A 21,813-nucleotide genomic window follows, 5' to 3' on the forward strand; every position below is an offset into this window, starting at 1 on the left:
AAGTAAATGGGGGGGGGGGGGGGGGGGGGGGTTGTCCTAATTAAATCTAAATTTGGGTTCAATACCCAAATTGAAGGAATTTAAAACAATTAAAGTAAATAAATGAAAGAAAGATTGGTTTGCTTTCTAGTTGAGGAGATCTAGGGTATTTGGTCTACAATCCCTTGTTAATTCTATCTATTCGATATTTGTTCAAATTAATGTATGATTTGATGAGGTTTCTAACCTAAAGTGTTAAAAAGGGTCACGGTCGTGAATTAATAACGTGCCTAGATAATTTCGGACTTCACGGTCGTTCTTCACCCTAGTTATCTAGACCCATTGAGCTCTTGTTAGCCTATATTGACTAATTATTGACACAAGTATTTTGGTAGGTTGGGTTAATGTTCCTCAAATTTTAGGTGATGTCACCATCCTAAAGGGATATTTAACAATCACGTTTACACAAAATACGTATCAATACTTAATCAATCTAGGTGTCCTAAGTAGGGATTTGACTTCACGGTCGTTCTTCACCAAACCCTAACCCTTAATTTCTATAGTTCCGGTTATGGATATCAAAGTACGGTCGCTTCTAACCCAAAACCTCAGATATTTGTGTTCATAATTTGGTATTCTCCTCTCATCCTAACTTCTTTAGATCCTTTGCATAACAAAGAGATTCCAAAGCGGGACTACTTCAATTTCAAGTACTAAACTATGTAATCAACACAAATGATAAATCATAGAAATTAACAATCAAATCCCATAAAACAATCATAATAAAAACAAATAACTGAATAAGATACAATTAAACAAGTTCATGCATTGACCTACACCCCTAGAGAGAGATCCATTACAAAAATTGGCAAAAATAAGAAGAAATGATTACACCATTTATTGAATCAAAACTCTCAATCTTGTTGACTTCTTGCTTTGACGACAATAGCCCTAGCCATCAACTCTCTCGTCTCGATGTACCTTTACGTCCTTCTCCACTTCTATCGGGAGAATTGGCGATAATAACCCTAGTTGTTAGCCTTCCCGTCTTCTAACACCTCCACCCTTCCACCCGCATCTCTGTGTCAGTCTCCTTTACCCACAACTTAACTGAAAAAAAATGATACCTCATTTCCTACAGTCCGCTTGCTTGTCAGACGATGTTGAAGGTCGTCAATATCTACTACCAAAGAATATGATATGTTTATTTTGTTGCTTTTAGTTGTTTATAATGTTCAATGTTGATGTATTTTTAAATGTAGATGTAGTTTGATATTGATAATGTTCTCGATATATATCGAACAATGGATATAATTTATGTTTAATTAATGAAACTTATATTTGGCAGCCACGCCAAAGTTTCCACAAAATAAATAAAAAATAAAAAAATCTCCTAAAAGTCCCAACCCTATTAACATGACGACATCATTTGCCATATCCTTAACATAACTTGGGTTTTTCTAATTTTGTCATGACAGCAAAAAGTTTAGATAAAAGTCAATAAGACTAGTCATAGCTTACAAGTAGTGAAAAAAATTAACGGCAAATAACAACACAAACAAATTGAAGTACAACAATTTTACATCTGAAATCTAGAGATCTTCATTCAGGTTGCCTCCTATGAATTCCCCTTGAGGATTCCATGGCCGAGTTTCATAAGACTTCCCCACCATACTTCGTCTTTTATTAACTGCCCCATTTTCCAACCTATATTCAGGAAAATAATCCAAAAAGGTCTTCGATCCTAGTGAATCAACTCCATCAAAAAGAAATTGCCTCACCAAATCCTGACCAAACAAAAAAAGATTTGGGACAAAATTTCTCATAATGAAAGGTACACTGCAATAGAAATAAAGTTTGAACAAATTATGGGAAAAGAACCTTTTTCTTCTATATTATTACCTTTTAGGCAATTCTTATATTGCTGTTGCAAATGACCATAAACTTATTTTGCCACAACGAAATCACCCAGCATTTCACATATTTTAAGCTAAAACCCAATATTATCAAGTTAATTGTAAAATGTCCAGGATTTAGATAAGGCGATGACATATTCTATTGCATAATTGCACTTTTGCCCCTAACTGCAAGGATTCTATTTCTACACCTAAAAAGTCGATTTTTTGCTCAACTTAATGTCGGTATTGCTATTGGCTGCTAATTTGCAAAAGGTCAATAATACATTCTTTTAGTGTTGTAGCAAACATAATCAAAAGTTGGATGTAATAAAATTCCCAATATAGTCAAGTAGAGTACCTTTGCAAGAGTTTCTCCAAATAACTTCTTCAAGATTGGATAGCCAGGATCCTAAAAATTAAAGGAATGTATTTAACTAAGTTTGCAGTAATACATATACTGACTTATCTAATAATGAAGAAACAGATAAATTCAGTATAGTATTCAACAACGACGCATTCAGTACTGAAATCCTTTAATTTGTACATACAAAACAATGGAAAATTACAAAACTAACCTTCTCTGCTCGCCAGGTGAGGTATCTGTGCTGTGCTTCACAATTAAGTGAAATAAGATATTTATCTTTTTCTTCAATTGCTTCATCAATTAACTCCAGCCATGCCTATGTTGTAACAATGCACTTTAGTCCATCTGACAGGATGAATTTATCAACTTAGGGAATTTTGCAAATTTAACCATCTGAACCTTGGATAGGCACCATACTGAATGATACCAGTGTCGAGAGATGGAAATCAATAAGCAAACACTTTCAATCTTTGTTTGCAATACCAATCAGTACCATAAGGCTTTGGTACCAGGCTAGGGTTTAAACCCATTTTGAAATTTCCTCATGTATGCATGTACTATTTTAACTTCACCCCACACTTGTTGGTCTAATTCCAGCAGGGGCGGAACCAGAATTTGAATATAGGGGGGGCTAAATATTATTTTTAAAAAAGTAATAAGTAATAAAGTTTATATAACAAAAGATAATAAAATCTCACTATTTTATTTCATAAAGAGATGTAATAAATAACTAACACCGATAAAATATCATGTCTATCAAAAGTTCAAAATGAAACTAAAAAATGAAGAAATAAATTATCATTGTCATAACATGAAAGTAAAATTAACTTTTATCTCAAAATAATCATTTAAAAAATTACAAACAATTACAAACTTCAATTAAAATCAGATTTAACTGATTTCAAAGTTGAAGTGGTATATATGCTCTGAAGATCGATGAATGTGAGTTTTTGTATTGTGAAGATGATGAATTTTGCTAAAAAAATGTATTGTGCCTGCTCTAATATTATTTTCTTTGTTTTATTTTTATTTATTTATTTTAGATGAATCAGAGACGTTGCTCTGCTGGAATTAATACTTTCTTCTTCTTCTTCTTTTTTCTTTTTTAGAAACTTAACATCTGCCAAGGATATTCCGATATTACTTTGTTGGACATTTTCTTTTTTCTAATTTTCTTAAGTATGTTTGACATATTCTTAAAAGCAAAAAGTTAATTTTTTTTAATAATATAAATGATGTGGAAACCGAAGAGTCACATATGGAATGAAAAAGGCAGTCGAAGTTTGATTTTCAAATTTTATCATTTACACCCTATAAGTTTATAATATTTTATAAGGGGAGCTACTACATATGAAAAATACAAAACAGTTCAACTTTTATATACTTGATAAAAAAAAATGGAAATGATGGGGGTGGCATAGCACCCCCCAGACTATACTATGTTCCGCCTCTGAGTTCCAGAGCCTTTGCAATTTTTGAATATATGTCAAAAATACTAGAATTTTGGATGATCCCTTAGTTCAGCCAAATCTAGAAACTATAATTTCTGATACTTAATGTACCTTGTTTTTAGAGTTCTAGATCAGAAATTACAAGGTGCTGTACTGTTTAATTGACAACATTACAGACTGATGTGAACAAGATTTAGTCTATTTCCAGTAGAAAAGTGATGTCACAATTAATAAATAAAAACTAAATCAGTACCTTGTAATAATCCACAAAAGCAGAAAATAGTACATCATGCACAGGTTGACTTGAAGCAACTGTTGTCCAAATCACGATGGGTGAGAAAAATTTCATTGATTCACTAGTAATTTTGCCGCCCCAAGGCAAAAGCTGCATGTTCTCTATTAAATTTAAATACATGAAAACACATAGAGATAGACATAGTTGAAAGTAACCTGAAAATGTGGGAAAGAAGGGTTTGTGTGAGATTTTGTATAATGTTACCTCTGAATATTTCTCTGAGAGGGGCATGAGCTTCTTATAGTACTTTTCCTTGTAGTTGTGCTGTGTGGTGACATCATATAAGGGGTTTAGGTCCCTGATGGAAAATAAGAAATATAAAAATGTTGATGTGGTTAAGATTAGATACAAGTTGTTAATAGATAAAATTAAAATAAATATATCATACTTACAATACAACAATACTTCGGCTAGGTGTGGTGAATGCATTGGCACAAAAGATAGGCATGTCATATTCTGGTTTAGAGAATGCCGCAAAATCAAAAACCTAAAAAATATCCAGAACTAATGTTCAAATAATAATATTGTGGATAAAAAAAAAACTTAGAAATAAAGTTGATTGATTGAGGCAAAGTTTGATGGAATTATTGAAGGATATACTGAGCTAGACACTACCACATGTTGGACAGGCCCGTTGTTTAATATACATAATAATAAGCTGCTTAACCCAGAAAGCAATAAAAGCACCATATTTTGTAATTTGTAACGGAAATTTTCATGGCTTGTCGCAATGCAAACATGCAATTTCAGACTGGGCTTTTAATTAATACAAAGAAAAGACCATAAATGCTAGGGCATTAGCCAACACACTCTACTACCAGAATCCCGACACAGGCAGCAGAGACCAGTGTGACAGTTATTTTAGCTGATTTCAAGATTTTCGTAACATAATATTATGATTTATGTGCTATATCTAAATTAGCAGTCAATCACAAAATTCAAATTCTATTTTTTTTTTTAATTCAAAGTTGTCAATTTTTAATACATTTTGAAATGAAGTATAGTGAGAACTACCAGCATAGATTGAGAATCTTCAATTGTCAAGCTCCTGAGCAGCCTTATTTTAGGCGCACAAAACGAAATCGCTTTCAGAGCACTCTTTTCATCTTTGGCCTTTATTGATTTGAATTTCTCCTGGCAAATAACAAAGAGAAAAATGAGAAAAATAAATTATACTGTCAAACAGTAGAAAGAGGTGTAAATTAGAGAAGCGGAAGAACAAGAGCGAGGTAGTTGTACAAAAGAGCAGACCTGAGAAGGGAGGGGAGTGAGAGTAGTTCGGAGCTTGGTCTGCTCCAACGCGAACCGGACGAACTTTTGGTACGAGAGGGTGGAGAGATCCATAGCGGCGCTATGGGAAGAGGGAATCAAACCACTATTACAAAATATAGACTGTCGGTCTCTCTCTTCTTTCTCGATCTCTTCCGAGTAGAGAAACAAGAAGATAATGCTCAGGAAGGGATGGAATTGATATCTCATAAGGTAACTAAAATTTTGAGTTTAGATCTGAACAGTCAGATCTGTCTTGGCACGAAGCCCAGTGAATCCCACATCGGACCAATTCCGATCGGAGGGTCCGGATCTAAACTCAAAATTTTAGGTACCACAGAGGATATGGTCTGGGAATCAAAATGAAGTACTGAACTGAAGTAGAATGTGTTCACGAGTTATCCTCTGAGATATCTCATATTTTGCGTGACTGACGTGTCAGTGCCTATTCGGGACAGTTCAGGGGACCAACATTATTTGAGCTTTGAGATTCGTACATATATATTTGAACGGTTCAGATTTTCAAAAAAAGTTGGGCAAAACATGGGGTGCCCATTTTTACAGAACCAATTCCTTGATATACAGCACAATATAAATTTTGGAACGAAAATACCCCCATCCTTATTTTCACAGCACAGTCCTTTGGAAAAACCAAAGACTTGGTGCAGGGGTATTTTCATCCCAAAATTTATATTGTGCTGTATACCAAGGAATTGGTGCTGTAAAAATGGGCACCCAAAATATGAGATGCCCCAGAGGTTGCGAATTCATGAGTTCATTGGGCTAAAGTCGAAGGGCGTGCTTCAGAAACTGATCGCGCAGAGAAGGGGATGGGAGGCGAACGAAGGAAGTCAGAGCGCGTGTTACTCCCTCTACACTCCGAATCAGAAAATGAATTTCGGAACTTTGTATGTTGATTTCTCCCTGCTACAGTGCCATTATTCTTCTTCTTCTCTCTGATCTTCTCGTTTCTGGAGCGAGTAAACAAGGCGGGCAGCGAACGTGACTCCTTCCGTTTAACGAAGGATTTCTCAGGAGCACAGCCTTAGCTAGAGCAGCTAGTGAATTCAAATCAGCTGAGGTAACTGAAATTTTGGTTTAGATCCGGATCGCAATCCGCTTTGGCCCGAATATAAAAGGGCACCGGGCATTCCACCTCGGGCCGGATAGACCACGATTCTGATCGGACGGTAGAATCAAAACTCAAATATTCTGTTACATCAGAGGACAGAGAATGTGGAGCAGTGTCGAAATTTCTTGATGGTCATAGGAAGGGCCAATTGGGCTAAATGTCTAACAGTGGGTTCTTTCTAATACTTCCAAGGGGAACTTAAAGAGAGGAGGATTATTTACATACATTTCATTTGATGAAGTACTAAATGGGTTTGCTATTGGGCTGGTGTTAATGACCCTTTCAAGGTCTGTTCCGTTTAAGAGTTGGCCCGGGGTAAATAATTAGAGGTCTCAATCAGCTCATTGTTTATTTGGTATTTTTATTTAATTTAAAATTATAATAATATATTTTGTCCTGAATATAAAAACAAAAAAAACAAAAATTTAATCGGTAGCATCATTTTTTTCCAAAATTTTCAAAAATATTACGACTGCAATAAATCATTTATTCACAACAAACCCTGACATTTATTTTTTTTTCATTTTTTTTCTTGAAAGAAAAGAGGGACTTTGGAACGGTTATCAGCATGTACACTTGTACAGTAGCGCTTTCATTCAAGTTTTTGTAAGCATGCGTGCAATTGATGATATCCAGCACAGTGTTTGTTATCTGTTATGTGAGCTCCCGATCCAAACCAGTTAAAGTAGCTTTTGTCGTGGTCTCAGAAAAAAAAAAAAAACTACTAGGCCTCTGGCCTGCTCCATTTGTCTCTTTCTTCTTTTATAACAGGAATGGATACATTTTCAGATAAATAACTACAGTACCCATGAAAAGGAAATATGATTATTCACTGACAAAAATAAACCATTCCATGTTCAAAATTTAAGAAATAGTTATGAAATGAAAGCTAGGTTTTACAGGCATCATGCTTTTTAGAAACAGCCAAAAACACTACGAGCTCCTACAAATGTCTTCATGGAAATGATCTGACTTTGCTTGTCTATTTTGAATTCAAATCCCCAAAAGGCAAAAACCCCTGTTTAAATGTGACTGAATATTAAGTGTCATCCCCCACCTCTGGTCACTGCTCTGTTTCTATTGCGTGTACTGGATTTGTTGGTTTGCTTTTGTTCTTAGTATCTGTTTAGTAGCAGCCAAAGAAGAACAGACAAATGGGTATTCCACCAGGAACCCTTCTCAGTACCTTTCAGATCAAATGTAACGTTTAAATTTGAAAATGTTGGTGCAATAAGGTGACCAAGCAAAGAACTATAACCACTGACTGAATATAAATATATAATATAGAGCGTGAAAAAGTGTAAAATTATATGATTTTTGTTATAGCGCCTGAAGGTGACTGAAAACGTAATTATGGTTAATATAAAAATAAAATTCTCATAAAAATTCATATGTTTTTTTTATATTAATTCTATATATCCATCTAAAATTAATATGATTATTAAAATTTGAACTACTATATATGTGTTTTTGGATATTCTAAAAGTTGACGCATCCTTCTAGTTGTAATTTACAGTTCTAAAAAGATATCTTTACTCAAATAAATTTAAAAAGTTCTCTAAAAAATATTCTAAAAATATCACATGCAAAAATAAATTAAATCAAATTTTAATATAAAATAAATTGTTTTTTTTTTCTGAGAGTAGGAGACATTAGATTCAAAATCACTATAAGCTTACAACAATGAATCTCAATTTAAAATAAAATTGAAAATATGTAAACACTAAATCTCTATTGTTAAAAACAACAACAGAGTTTTTAATTTTGTTGGAAACATTTGATATAATTTTAAAATTCGTTTAAAACACGTTTAAACAATAACCTTTTGCATCTTATATATGAATATAGCCCATTTATCATATATCAAATATATAGAAGTTGTGAATTTTGCATCATTTAAAGTATAAATTTCTAACTATATGAGATAATACTCAAATTATTTATTCTTAATAATAATATATTATACATTCAAAAGTGGAATTAATTTATTTTGTTTGATCATAAGATCTTCTCTCTAGCCTCTACAATACAAAATGTTGACATACAAAAGACCTCTTGTTCAAAAGGCACAATAAATCAGCGTAAAATAAATAGCATGATCAATAAGTTGAGAAATGAACAGAGTAGTTGGGACCGAATTAATGCCTCTCTCCTTGACATTTTGTGCTCCATCTGTTAACAAAACTCGGATCGGAGCGAGAAAAAGGTGAGAAAGACAATTATAATACGACAAAGTCAATTTGTAAAGCAAGCTTTGCGACAAAATGAGCATGTTTGTTGTTATTAGCCGAGACAACGAGACCACATAGTTTCAGGTTTACACTGTACATAAATAATTTGACCCTTTATTCTCTTGAGGGACGAGAAAGAGCGTGCCAGTAAAATAAGAAAGGGTAAATTTTCACAACGGTCCTTAATATTTTCAAGCATTATTTATATTTAAATGTTCAAAATATCATTTACTTTTAATGTTCATTTTGAAACCGGATTAGGTTTCAAATAAAGTTTATTGGTTATGTTTGATTGCTAGTTAAATTAAGAATTAAATTGCTTATTTCATCTTAATTCTCATATTTTACATCTCCCTCTACAAATTAAGTTATAACTTAAAATAATTTGATCTTTTATTATCTCTAGGGACTAGAAAGGGCGTGCAAGTAAAATAAAGGGTAAATAGCACAATGGTCCTTACTTTTCTTAATTAAGGTTCAAAATATTATTATTTTTTAAAATTTCATTTTGAAACCAAATAAGATTTCAAATAAAGTTTATTGGTTATGTTTGATTGCTATTTAAATTAAAAATTAAATTACTTCATCTTAATTCCCATATTTTACATCTCCTTCTACAAATTAAGTTATTACTTAAATAATTTGATATTTTATTCTCTTTAGGGACGAGAAAGGGAGTGCAAGTAAAATAAAGGGTAAACAGCACAATGGTCCTTAATTTTCTTTAAAATTTCATTTTGAAACCGAATAAGGTTTCAAATAAATTTGGATTTAATATCTCTGTCATGTTAACATCATGATGAGAAAACATTTAAATATATTTTTAATTGATAAATGTTGATGCGAGTATCTACTAAATTGAGAGATGATACTGTGAACAGTAATATTAGCATTGATCTGCAAACTGTGATCGCGCCAACATTATTTACAGTATTGAAATAGCACCAAGATGAGTAAATTCTCAGTGGGACCCGTTCACTACAATTTTAAATTTTAAAAATCAAAATAATACTTTAAAAATTATTTTTTAGGTAGATGCTTAAAAAAAATGTTTATGGCAATAAGTAATATCTTAAGGATAATTTATATTATTTACGTTGAAATGAGTGTGTGTATGTTAAGATTACACTCGGTTCCAGCATAACTTGGAGATCAAGCCGAATCCTTTAGAAGATCTATATCTACTCAAAAGAAGGAAAAAATAAATTGAAGGATATCAATCATATCTAGTGAAATAAGCAATAAATAGTATTTGATTATTTGTCATTAATTATAAGGATTGGTTTCCATGTTTAGCATGATATACAAAATATTTTTGAATTGATAAATAGGCATGTAAGAGCTGTGTAATTCAATCAAAAAATAAAAGAAATAAAAAATAAGGGAGGGAAGGGAGATTCATGGGAGTCTTGTGTTCTTAAGTTGTTTTATTATTTTTTGACAGTTCTATTATTATTTTTGACAGTGTATATATATATATATTTAACTCTGTTTAACTAAGTACTCATCGATCAAATATGTCCGGTATGAATGGCGCCAGACAAATACCCTAAAAAAATTTATATTTATTTGACATAAAGCTATGAAATGAAATGCATTAGTTCAATTTTTTATTCGTTTAATTTTAGTTTAGTTAAAAATATAATGGTGCAGTTTTTTTGTTTGTTTTCAATTTCATTTTCTCAATTGGAAAACTGACAAATCAAGAAAAGCAAAATATTAGGAAGGACAGTTTGCGTATTCTACACATTTTGAAAACATAAATTAGTTAGTACTCGTATTATTATTCATAAATTAATTTTTTATTATATTAATCGGTTCCTCCAATTCATTTACTTTATTTATTTCGGTTCAATTCAATTGATGGGTTGTTTTAGATTTAAGCAATCAAAATATATTCGGTTCAGCTAATTTTTTTTTTAGGAGAATCAATCATTCATTTAGTGTGTAGAACATCGCAAGTTAGAATCCGATTACAAACTTTTTAGTGTGTATTGGAAATGAGAAATATTTCCTTCATGTTTACAAAAGGAAAAAATATTACTTTTCAACCAACTAACAAAATGAACAAAGTCCGCTATGAGTGTTGGTGAAGTTCATGCATTGATTTGACAATAGATACAACAAACGAACATCCATAATTTGTATTAGAGTGTCTAAGCGCAATATAAAAATTATATATGCTGTACGGTGTGTGAAAAAAAAACAGGGTTTCGTTTCCAATACTCATTTATTGTACTCAGCAAGGAACAGTGTAATATATTTGGTCTATTCGACCAAATATTCGGTTGCAATTCGAATAAAAAATCTATATTCAGTTAGAATATGCAGTTTAGAGCATATTACTTATTTATTAATAGTGATAAAAATACCGGTTTAGAGGATATTAACAGTGGTTTATACCACATATTACCGGTTTAGAATATATTAACAGTAATTTATGTTGGCCCCAAAGACATCTAGAGAGGGGGAAGGGGGGAGATGAATAGGTCTTTTTAAACTTTTAATCTAAATTAAATGATATAGCGTGTCTACAAGTTATTCTTAGCGAAAACTCAAATAACTTTGAATCTAAACTAAAATATAACTTAAATAAAGTAAATAGTAGAGTTTAGAGATACTTGACACGAGAGTTATTTACGGAGTTCGACACTAACGCCTATATCTTCGAGATCTGTGACTTTCGAGATGACGCTCCTTTCTTTACCCAATAAGAAATGGATACAAAGTAGAACTGGTGAGCCCTTACAAAGCTTATGTGAAGTCACACGGCCCGAGCACGGAATCGGCTCAAAGGAACACTAAAAGCTCAAGATAACAAAGGTGAGCACAAAGGATTACAAAGTGTTTGTAGTAAATAAAGATCTCTCACAAGTCACTCGAATTATTGAAGTTGTTTGAATATGGTGGAGGAGATCGTCGGTTGTCGAATAAGTATTGAAGTTTAAGGTCTAACAACCATGGTGGCTCTCTTGTGAAGACGGTTGGAGCACTCTTTGAAACCTAATATTTGCTTCTATATAAAGGGAGAGATGCAAATCGAGGTTTATAGACATTACCATATCTGACATCTGCCTTCCACGGCTTATACCGATCCATCCGTTCATATTTTAAACAAAGTTAATACATAGAAGTTGTAAATCTCGTTCTCCTAGAAATTTTAAACTTTGATTCACTCAAATCAGAGTTCGTATGATGACCAAACGGCGGTCAAAATACGAAAGGTGTGCAGGCTGCTGGAATTATCCCGTTGCAACGGTCTAGGTAGAGTTGCAATGGTCCGGCTCTGGAACCCAGACCGTCAGGTGATGGTCCCAAATGAATTAAACTGTTGTGGTTGATGTTTTTACCGTTGTAACGGTCCCTGGACCATTATAACGGTCATCAATTGTTCTGGAACTGTAGCACTATTCAAACAAGCGTATCTTAGTGCTTGAGTGTCCGATTTCGGCATATGACCACTTTTCGGAAATCTTATGAATAGTAGATGTTGATTTTGAAGTCTTAGCCTTCATTGGACAGTGATTCAGTCAGCTATCTCAAGGACAAAGGAAACAACCTCAACAGTCTTGTTGCATTTCTAAATCTTATGAATCTGCACATATCTCAACTAAAGAAAATTGTTAAATCCAATAAATATATGTTTTGTAAATCTAGTCAAACAAACAAGTAGATTATGGCACAAGCCAACAATTTATACCATGTATTACCTATATTGTTTATATATATATATATATGAATTCTTATTTAAAATCCGCATATGGGATATGTATATATAAGTCCGCATAAAAATCCATATATGCAGTTGCATATCGTATATGCAATATGCGGTGGCTTTCTACATACTACATATAAACTGAATATTAAAACACTAGCAAAGAGGCAGGATGTAGAATATATAACGGGGCAAAAAAATATTAGGATAGAACATAATTTTATACTTCTTTTATAAATTATGTATAATTTTATATGAGTATAAAAAAAGAATTTTCGACAAAATATTTTGTACAATGAAGTATACTTGATAATTACTTTTCAAATCAATTATTCTTTTATGAATTTTGTTATTGGGAAATATATTTTAAAAAGTTTACTTTAAGAACATGTGCCCTTTGGAAAATTTAAGTTTACTTTGAAAAGTACAAGTTTGGCGTTCTAATAATGCTTGGCGTGCTAATAATGCAAGAGAAATTTTGAAGGTCTTTGTCCTTTCCTGGACTTCAAAGATGTCCTGTGGCCAGACACGGAGCATAGACATTAGTATAACATTAAGATTTTTTTTTATTTTTAAAACTATATAAAAATATATACACTATTAGATAGACTGCAGTGAAATTTTAATGTAATAGAAGGAGCCACGCTCAATGAACCTACTACAAGAATGAAATAGTATCTTTGAGGGTATACCGACATAATTTTTTTTTTTTTATATGAGCGACAGTAATATCCGCGACGATATGTCGACATACTGTTTCATTCTTGTAGTATGTTTTGGCTTTGCACGTAGATACAATCCATACATAATCAGTCCCGTATAAAATCTCCTAACACATGGGATGGGTTTTTAACCCATTAAAATTTGGTGCAATCTCCTTTTGTTTTCTTTGTTTCTTCTCCTCCTGTCCGTAGATTTGGCTCTCTAACAATGTCCGTTCGGCATCTTAGGATTCAGTTGGGGTTCATGAGATTTCCAGAGAAATGGAATTTCTTCCCTGCAGTCTTCGGCTATCAATTTTTATAATGAAAGAAGAGTAGAACTAGGGTGTTCTTAATTAAGCTCACTAAAGTGTTTGATGAGCTTAACTTCAAAATTCATCAAATCGGTTTTAAATGACAAAATTTTAAACATGGTTAGAGGGGGAGCTGATGCTATAGTTTCAATTGATGCGAAAATTAACAAGTTTTATAACAATATTTTATTATGGGTGATTTTATCCCATCCATAGCATCAATTGATGCGAAGATGCTATAGTTTCAATTGATGCGAAAATTAACAAGTTTTATAACATGTGAAAGTTGATGCTATAATTTCACCTACTTTACGAGTGATGTGTCTACATGTGAAAGTTTTAAACATTTAAATTAATTTAGTATAAAATCAAGCGGTCAAAAAAAGTTTAAAAAATGAATACACTAAAATTAATTTTTTAATTTTGAAGAAATTTATGGTCAAAATTAATTTATTAACTCATAGTCCCATAACAATGTCCAAAAAGTGAAGAAATTTATGGGAATTCTCGCATTAGCTCCGAGCTAATGTTTTTTCCCCAAAGCAGCCATCAAAGAAAAAAAATATATATTTTATTATTTTAAATGGTCAAAAGTTGATTGTTGATAACTGGAGCCTGTTCGGCACACTCAACTACCATGGGTTTTCATAGATAAAGTTGGCTCATGGGTATTTTTCTCGTGTATATGTTCGGTAACAAGTTTTATAATTTTCAATCTTTCATGAGGATGGTTGAAATGTCTTTATTTTTTGGTGTCTCTATCATGCTTTCATTTTTAAAATGTTAATAACTCAAAATTTATATCATAAATTTCAAAATAAAACTGTTAGATGTGATCTACGTGCTTAAAAAAATTTATCACATTTTGATTTTCTTTTTATGTGAATCAATAAGTTGAAAAATCAATGTCTAGAAATTATCCACATTAGTATGTTTTTACAAGCTCTTGATAACAATCAAAACAAAATTGAAATGTCATAATTTTTTACATGTGGATAGATAAAATAATATAGATCATATCCAACAGTGTTATTTTAACTTTTAAGTTTTAAATTTTGAGTTATTAAAGTTTTTAAAAATAGAGGCATGATGGAGGCGTAAAAAATGGAGGCATTTGAACCCTCCTCATCTTTTATTAACAAGTTTGGAGGGCGGAAATTAAAAAATATATATATAATTTCAATTTATTGAAAATTAACAAGTTTTATAACAACAATTACATTAAAAAATATACTTTCAATTTCAATATACTTTCAATTTTCAATCTCAATAAATTATGAAATTATTTTATAATAACAATTACATTAAAAAAATATTGATGCAAAGTAATAATAATAAATGGGAAAAAAACTGTAATTTTATAATTTGCTAATTTTGCAGTGAAATCTATTTCTATGATCAATTTTTTGTTTCTTCAAACAAAAAATAATAAAAATATATACAGCTGTGAAATATATTTCTATGATTAATTTCTTTTTTTTTCAAAAAAATAAAAATAACATATAGCTGTAAAATTTATTTCTTGTAGAATGAGGTCACTCATTATTAGTTTTTTTTATGGGACTAACTAAATGGTACGGATCCGAAGAGTTATTTTTTATTTTACAAAAATCACATGAGTTTTATACAAATTACATATTTTAAAAAATAAAATAAAATTTTCCACACCTAATCCTACAGTACAACCGGATACTCATTTAAATACATTACATATTTAATCCCGTACATACTCAGAGTATGGGTTCCCGAACTTGTTAATTCTTATCCCGCACAATCCCATGACAATCAAACATGCCCTAAGAGTGTGATACACAAATAGAATGTGTAATGGAAAAGAAAAGAAAGAGAAGAAAACAAGTTTATCTACTCTATATCTCAAATTGGTGGCGAACGAAATCACCAAATTTCTATGCCCAATTCACTCTCTCTCTCCTCCATTTTCCTCAGTTCCCTTTCATTTTTTTTTTCTAGAAGCAAGTAAATGTCTCTGGTCAGGTTCGGTCATGGTCTATTTCCTTTCCCTTCCTTCCCTCTGTGCCCCTCGTCTGAGTGATTCTAAGTTTTGACGTGGCAGCTAAAGAAACTGGCCATTAGTCGGTTCCTTCTATTTCATCAAATTTTCACCACAATTTATCTAATATCTATATTATTTTAATACAATTTCTGAAAACAAAAATTCTGTAAAATTAATTCGATGAGTTTAGCTTGGAGCGATTGGTGTAGAACTCTCTCTACCCTATTGAACCATCGATTGATATTTCTGCATACAATGCGGTGAATTCTTTCCTTTACAAAGCTAAGCTTTTGGTTGTAAAATAAGAATAACTAGAATAGTCAAATTAAAAATAATTATTGTTCATTTTATTAAAATAGTTAAATTTCTAAAAATTTTAAAAAAAAATTATTATAATTCACTATTCTAACTATTCTAATCCATTCAAGTATTAAATAAGCTATTCTGAATAGTCTAACTCCAATAATAACCTATTTTCAATCCAACCAAACATATCCTAAAAACATCATATATATTTGATTCATTCGATCTATAACATCCTAATTACCATCGACTCCTTTTACCATTGATGCATATTAAGCAAACCTGGATGTATGCATTTAAAATAAGCCTAAATGGAAATAGGTAGACTGAACTTCATAAATGCAACGCCTTCTATATCATATGGATTTAGAACTAGATTCAGCATGAATACATTCAATTTGAAAAATATAAAATATGTTTTGACGCAACATATATAATTTCCACTTTCTAGTAATGCATTTACAGTTTTGTATGCCTTTTACAATTTGAAATTATTCTAATAAAAAATAGTGTAAGTTTTAGATGTTATAACGGAGCACAACAATCAGTTCTGGTGATTTAAAAATATTTCCAGAATTAATTGAAAACATACATGCAAGCAATTTGTTAAGTTGGTCTAATAATTACGTTACAATTTTTTTTTTCGAGATTGCTCTAATAATTATTTGGTGACGCATTAGATAATATTTGAGATATAACTGTCCATTTTGTTGGATATAATGAATCCATAATTAATCAAAAGTATCGATTATGAATGAATTTTGAACAAATACTATAATAGATCTAGTTCTTGCCGAAACTTTTATTAATATACAAAAAAAAAAATGCGAAATTTCACAATTAATTTACACTCGTTCTGGACAAAATTCCAAAACTATACAATCCGCTAAAATTATTCACCGTATCTGAAAAATCTCTTCCATAAAATTATTTTGCGGAAATATAATTTCTATTTTTTATTTTAATTAAATAGAAGATATTATGATTTTTTTTATTTTTACCACTGAAATATTAGAAATATTTTATATTTCTTTGAAAATAGATGTAATATTATTACTAGAAAAACTGCTACAAATAATCCAGATCAACATTTTTCAGGCTGGATTTTTTGCGGCTGTAAGAAAAATTAAATTATTTTCTCTGTGTTACTAAAAAAAAATATTGATCCTGATTATTTCAAACTTTTTTTTATTTGACATCATTCGATAGAGCATTTTTTGAATTAATTTTTGAAAATAGATGAATTGAATGTACTAGAAGGACTATGATAATTTATTTATTTATCGAGAAGTGACTTTTGAAAAAAGACCAGTAACTTAGATCTAAAATATTTTTATTTATTTTTTGGTAACATACTAAGATATATTTTAATTTTTTTTCTTACAGTTGAAAAAAATTAGGGCTGAAAAATAGTTATCCAGGTTATTGTCACGATCTCTCTAGTAAATTCAATTCTATAGTATTTCATCTATCTTCAAAGAAATATAAAAATATTTCTAATATTTCAATAGAAAAAATAAAAAATCATAACATCTTCTTTTTATTAAAATAAAAAAACCAGAAATTCTATTTCCGCAGAATAATTCAAGAAAATGGAATTTCCGGTGAATTATTTTGCGGATTCTGTAGTTTTGGAATATTGATCAAAATGGGTGTAGATTCTTAAATTTGTTATTTTTTGTGTATATTAATAAAATTTCGGAAAAATTGGCATGATAAAATAAATTCTTTCGAAATTTCTCTAAATATAATTTATTTAAATTTTAAATATAATAAAAAAACATAAAATCAAATTTGGATATTTAATTACTTAAAATGCGATCAAACTTTTTTCAAAACAATGCAATTTGCTAAATTAAGATATTTTGATGGTATCTCTAATCTGACCAACTTCATACATCCATGATTCACCTCTTTTAATAACAAATTTTGAGACTAACAAGATATTGTTTACATATCGTCAAACCAAAATTCGTTGTGACCAGCATTTCTTTTAAATATTAAACAAAACGTTGCGTTTACGTAAATAAATTTACTCTTATCTTATAAGTTTGACAAATAACATATCTTTCTAGCCGTATGTATGAAATCAAATAAAATTTATCACTAGTAAATGTATGAAATCATTGCTCTTACCTCGGTTGTCCGTTTATCAATGGACAAATGACATGCTCGGATCTAAAACACTTGAAATCTTGAGCACGCCTAATTTGCTACTATCTGTATCCTTTCACCCACAAATTGTATAATCTGCTCTACCTAGCTACTATTATATCTATATCTTGTGATATTTTTAAGAACACATTTCTTCCCAATAATCTTTTTATATAGATATATTAAATATTTTGTCGAGAATAGCTAAGAATTTTTTATTTTATATTTTGTAAAAGATTGCAGGTCTCCATATGATTAAAAAAAAAACCCGAACTTAAAAACCTGTATCAATGTATAAAGGAAGTAAGGAACCGAAAAACCTGTATTAAAAATTTGTACTTAATCCTGTACACTTTAGAAAGATATTGACATACCACATATTTCGATGTATACATTGCCCAATTATTTTAAAGGAGAAATTTCATATATGCCTTTCAACACAATATGACGAATCATATAAACAATGTTAAATTATTAAATCATAAAATTACGGACTATTTATTTGTTTTGTAAAAGTATAAATATTTGATACATTGTTGCATTATAAAACAACAACCTATTAACGAATTATACTTACATTATTATATCCAAAACATGAATATTAGGTCTTATCCAATTATTCGAAACATAAACATATTACTATAACAAATTATATCAGTTCACACTTCAATTTTTTAACTCAGACTAAAGATTAAAAAAGTCATGGTGTAACCGGATACAACACCGCACGGGCATGGCACATGCACCAGTTAAGTATCATGACTCACGTCTCGCGTGCCATGATCAATTTTTGAAAATTTGACATGGTACAGCACGTCATACGAAAGAACTGATCACAACACGGCACATCACATGAACACACAAGTCACGTATAATTAGGATTATTAGATCTTAACTAAATAGTGAATCTTGAATAAACCAACTTAAATTATAACAAAAATTAATAAATTAAATTCGACCAAAATGACATATATATATGACCAAGTCCTGTTCGAACGTAACTAGCATACCGTGATTATTTACGTACTGTAACAATTATTTTAAATTTAGTCATGATGCGAAAAATTCTAACTTGATCACAACACTATACCACGACACTGTAAAACACGTCCCGTATTTAAATTCCAATCCGACCCCAATCTAATAATTTATTAGATATAGCATCTCAATTACCTTCTTGCAACTTTATGATGTGATTTGACTTGAAATTAACAACAATAAAAATGCACTTATCAATGCTCTAATATGAAGCAAACTAAGTATTGACTCGACTCTCAAACCATTATGATAAAAAAAAAAAAAAAAAAAAAAAATCAAATTGCAATCTCAAAATAGTCAACCTCGAAATAATTTAAGTTTAAACATAACAACATTTTGAATGACGAGAAACTCTTAAATATGATCAACCGATGTCACCTTTATACAAATCACAATCAATCTAACATAATTCACTTTATATTTTACACACAAAATGTTAACATATCTGAAGAAGCAGAGCCAGGATATGACTCCATCAGTATCAGTACTTGTTAGGCCACAGAAAATCAGCGAGTCCAAAAGGAGACTTAACTAAACCCCAACTCACAAGTCATAAACCAAACCCACAACCCACAGGGCCACAGGTAACGTCCTTTAGCAAAACCTCCTTGTCTGTTTGTCCTTTAATCCAAGGATAAGAACAACAGGAGCGAGGCCACGCCGCTCGGTACACGACAACAATTGGTGGTTTTGGGCCTTTTTCTATCCGTCCTTTCCTCTCTTTCTCTCGCGTTCCCAACGAAATTTACAAATTCAGAAGAAAACAAAATTCATGAGAGGAAAAAAGAGGATGGTGGTTTTGTTTTTCTATTTGTTTGCATTTGTTAGGTCCCTTTTGTCCGTTTCTAAGGATAAGGAATAACCAGGCCACGACTTATTCCTCAACCCTTCGAGTCCAGACAAAATCTTTTCTCAAAATGTTAATGCCCAGGTTTGACACCAGCTAATACTCTAAAATAAGCAACTTTTGCATCATCATCCTCAACCTTTTGTTTTTATGCCAACGTATTTGACAAGTTAATATGCAGAAATTAAGTCACTCTATGAGAATATTTTTTTTATAATAGTAAATTATAGTTAGTAGTTTGATAAAATTATATTGCATATTAAAGTTATTCCTAACTATAATAAAATTTATTTATTTGCCTACTTCATTTTCGTTTAAAATATAACATTATTAATTAACATCTGGCATCACTATGCAAGTAAACTTTTTTCTGAATGCAGTATTTTAGTACTTGATTAGATATCAGACTTAAATGCATGTGCTGAGATGAATATTTGATCGCATAACTTCATACAATCAGACTTATTTTGTTTGTCTCACACTTACAATATTTTATTTTACCGAGCTGAATGCATGTTTTCAATCACTAATGCTAAATGCAGAAGTTTAGTTTTAAGTATTATTTTGTTGACTGCTTTGAATCAGTAATATTAATATATATATTTTTTTAATAATGTGGAATAGCCGACTAAATTTTTTTATATTATCCTGACAAGTGAAGTAGCAAGAATTAAAATGCCTAAAAAAATGAGTTCTTGTAACTTGTTGATATGGTGTAAAAAATAAGATAAATTTTCAGACTACTAAGAATTAATTTTGCACAAATTTTTACACAACTCTGCACTAAATTTGTTTCATTTGTGGACATTGATGCAGGTGAATTGTAGAACTCACGGGTCTTATGTGGTAAATGTCGCTGACAATAATGAGAATATCTAGTTTGAATGATTTGTGGAATACTCCGCTTTATTCTGTCTTCATGTTTTCATACCGGGGTTTTACTAGTCATGTGTTTTATGAAAACTGTTATCTGATGTGTTAATATATTGGAGGTTAGCTTATGTAACAAGATGTTGATGTTGATGTTTATGTTAGATGGTGTTTCCATTTCTTGCGACATTTTTATTTTTTAATTTTATCACATCATATGTATGATGATGTTAATGAAAAAAAATATTATGTAGGATCATCTCTGTTTTTTCTTTTTCTTTCATCGCATCAATTTTTTAATAACTACTTTTGAGTTTTGAAAAGAAATAAAAACTAGTGACTTGCTTTGGGTTACTTTGGGAAAAATCTATTTTAATTTTATATTAACTTTGAATTCAAAACAATAGGTTAAGCGGTAAGCTATTATGTTGACTTGTAAAAACACTTTAAATACTTCCATCTGGCACTTTAATGTATTTTAATTAATGCTAAAGTAGTTTTGAAAAGAAGACAAATGTTAGGTTAACAAAAATATGTTTAAAATTATTTTATTGAGCTCTCCTAATAATTCAGAAAAAAAAGAAAATGGATGATGAATGCATACCAAGGTTATAAATAGCGATTATAGCGGCATAGCGGGGAGACAAAAAAAAAAAGCTATTGCGAATAGCGTAGCTATAGCGGAAGCTATCACACATAGCGATTTCCCTTTTCAAACTTTATATTCTATATTTATACTAATTATCAACATAATCAATATTAGAGAATTGATGTAACAACTAAATGACAACTAATCTAAGTCTATACTTTTTATCAATTACGCAAATAAGAAGGAAAGAAATCTAAAAAGTAACATTATTTAATAGTTTATACTTCATGGTATTACATATTATAATAGACAAAGAGCAATTAATTTTATAAGGTAAATGAAGTCAATATACATATTTAAACATTTTATAATTATAATAATAATCAAAATCAGCTTTCAATTGAAACGAACAATAATAATTTTACAAATGAATACTATAAAAAGAGTAATCAAAATGAAGAATTAGTATTTGAATATTTCTCGATATAGAATGATAGAATAAATCACAAATAAAAATAGAAGCATATAGTTTGGTTTAGTATACTTATCGTAGAAGACCATGTAACATTAGAAATAAGAATAGAAGTACAAAAGTCCATATAAATTCCAAAAAAAAAAACCATGTAGCATAGCGGTAGCTATAGCGAGT

The 21,813-nt window shown here is 30.6% G+C and overlaps 1 protein-coding gene across 3 annotated transcripts; it reads right to left on the bottom strand.

Annotated features, from left to right (window-relative positions):
- Positions 1–1,368: 1,368 nt before the first annotated feature.
- HY2 (phytochromobilin:ferredoxin oxidoreductase, chloroplast / phytochromobilin synthase (HY2)) lies at positions 1,369–5,418 on the bottom strand. 3 transcript variants are annotated; one of them, XM_078322862.1, is made up of 8 exons: positions 5,239–5,418; positions 5,002–5,121; positions 4,380–4,474; positions 4,192–4,285; positions 3,946–4,077; positions 2,453–2,557; positions 2,236–2,286; positions 1,369–1,766 (listed from the first exon to the last, which is right to left on the bottom strand). In XM_078322862.1, the coding sequence occupies exons 1-8, from the start codon at positions 5,329–5,331 to the stop codon at positions 1,572–1,574; spliced, it is 885 nt and encodes a 294-aa protein (XP_078178988.1). In that variant the 5' UTR covers positions 5,332–5,418; the 3' UTR covers positions 1,369–1,571. The 3 variants fall into 3 exon arrangements, with proteins under 3 accessions (XP_078178988.1, XP_078178989.1, XP_078178990.1); XM_078322864.1 differs by lacking the exon at positions 1,369–1,766 and adding an exon at positions 1,795–1,969 and having other exon boundaries at positions 5,239–5,410; XM_078322863.1 differs by lacking the exon at positions 3,946–4,077 and having other exon boundaries at positions 5,239–5,400.
- Positions 5,419–21,813: the final 16,395 nt, after the last annotated feature.

Source organism: Carex rostrata, chromosome 21 (genome assembly GCF_964058835.1).
Source record: "Carex rostrata chromosome 21, lpCarRost1.2, whole genome shotgun sequence".
In the NCBI taxonomy this organism is placed as follows: domain Eukaryota; kingdom Viridiplantae; phylum Streptophyta; class Magnoliopsida; order Poales; family Cyperaceae; genus Carex; species Carex rostrata.

What these genes read in the sequence shown, in the direction of transcription:
- HY2 (XM_078322862.1), bottom strand. Translation starts at nt 5,331, where the DNA reads ATGGATCTCTCCACCCTCTCGTACCAAAAGTTCGTCCGGTTCGCGTTG. An exon ending in AAGATTCTCAATCTATGCTG is followed by an intron (nt 4,475 to 5,001) that starts GTAGTTCTCACT and finishes GATATTTTTTAG; the next exon opens with GTTTTTGATTTTGCGGCATT. An exon ending in TCACCTGGCGAGCAGAGAAG is followed by an intron (nt 2,287 to 2,452) that starts GTTAGTTTTGTA and finishes TTTAATTTTTAG; the next exon opens with GATCCTGGCTATCCAATCTT.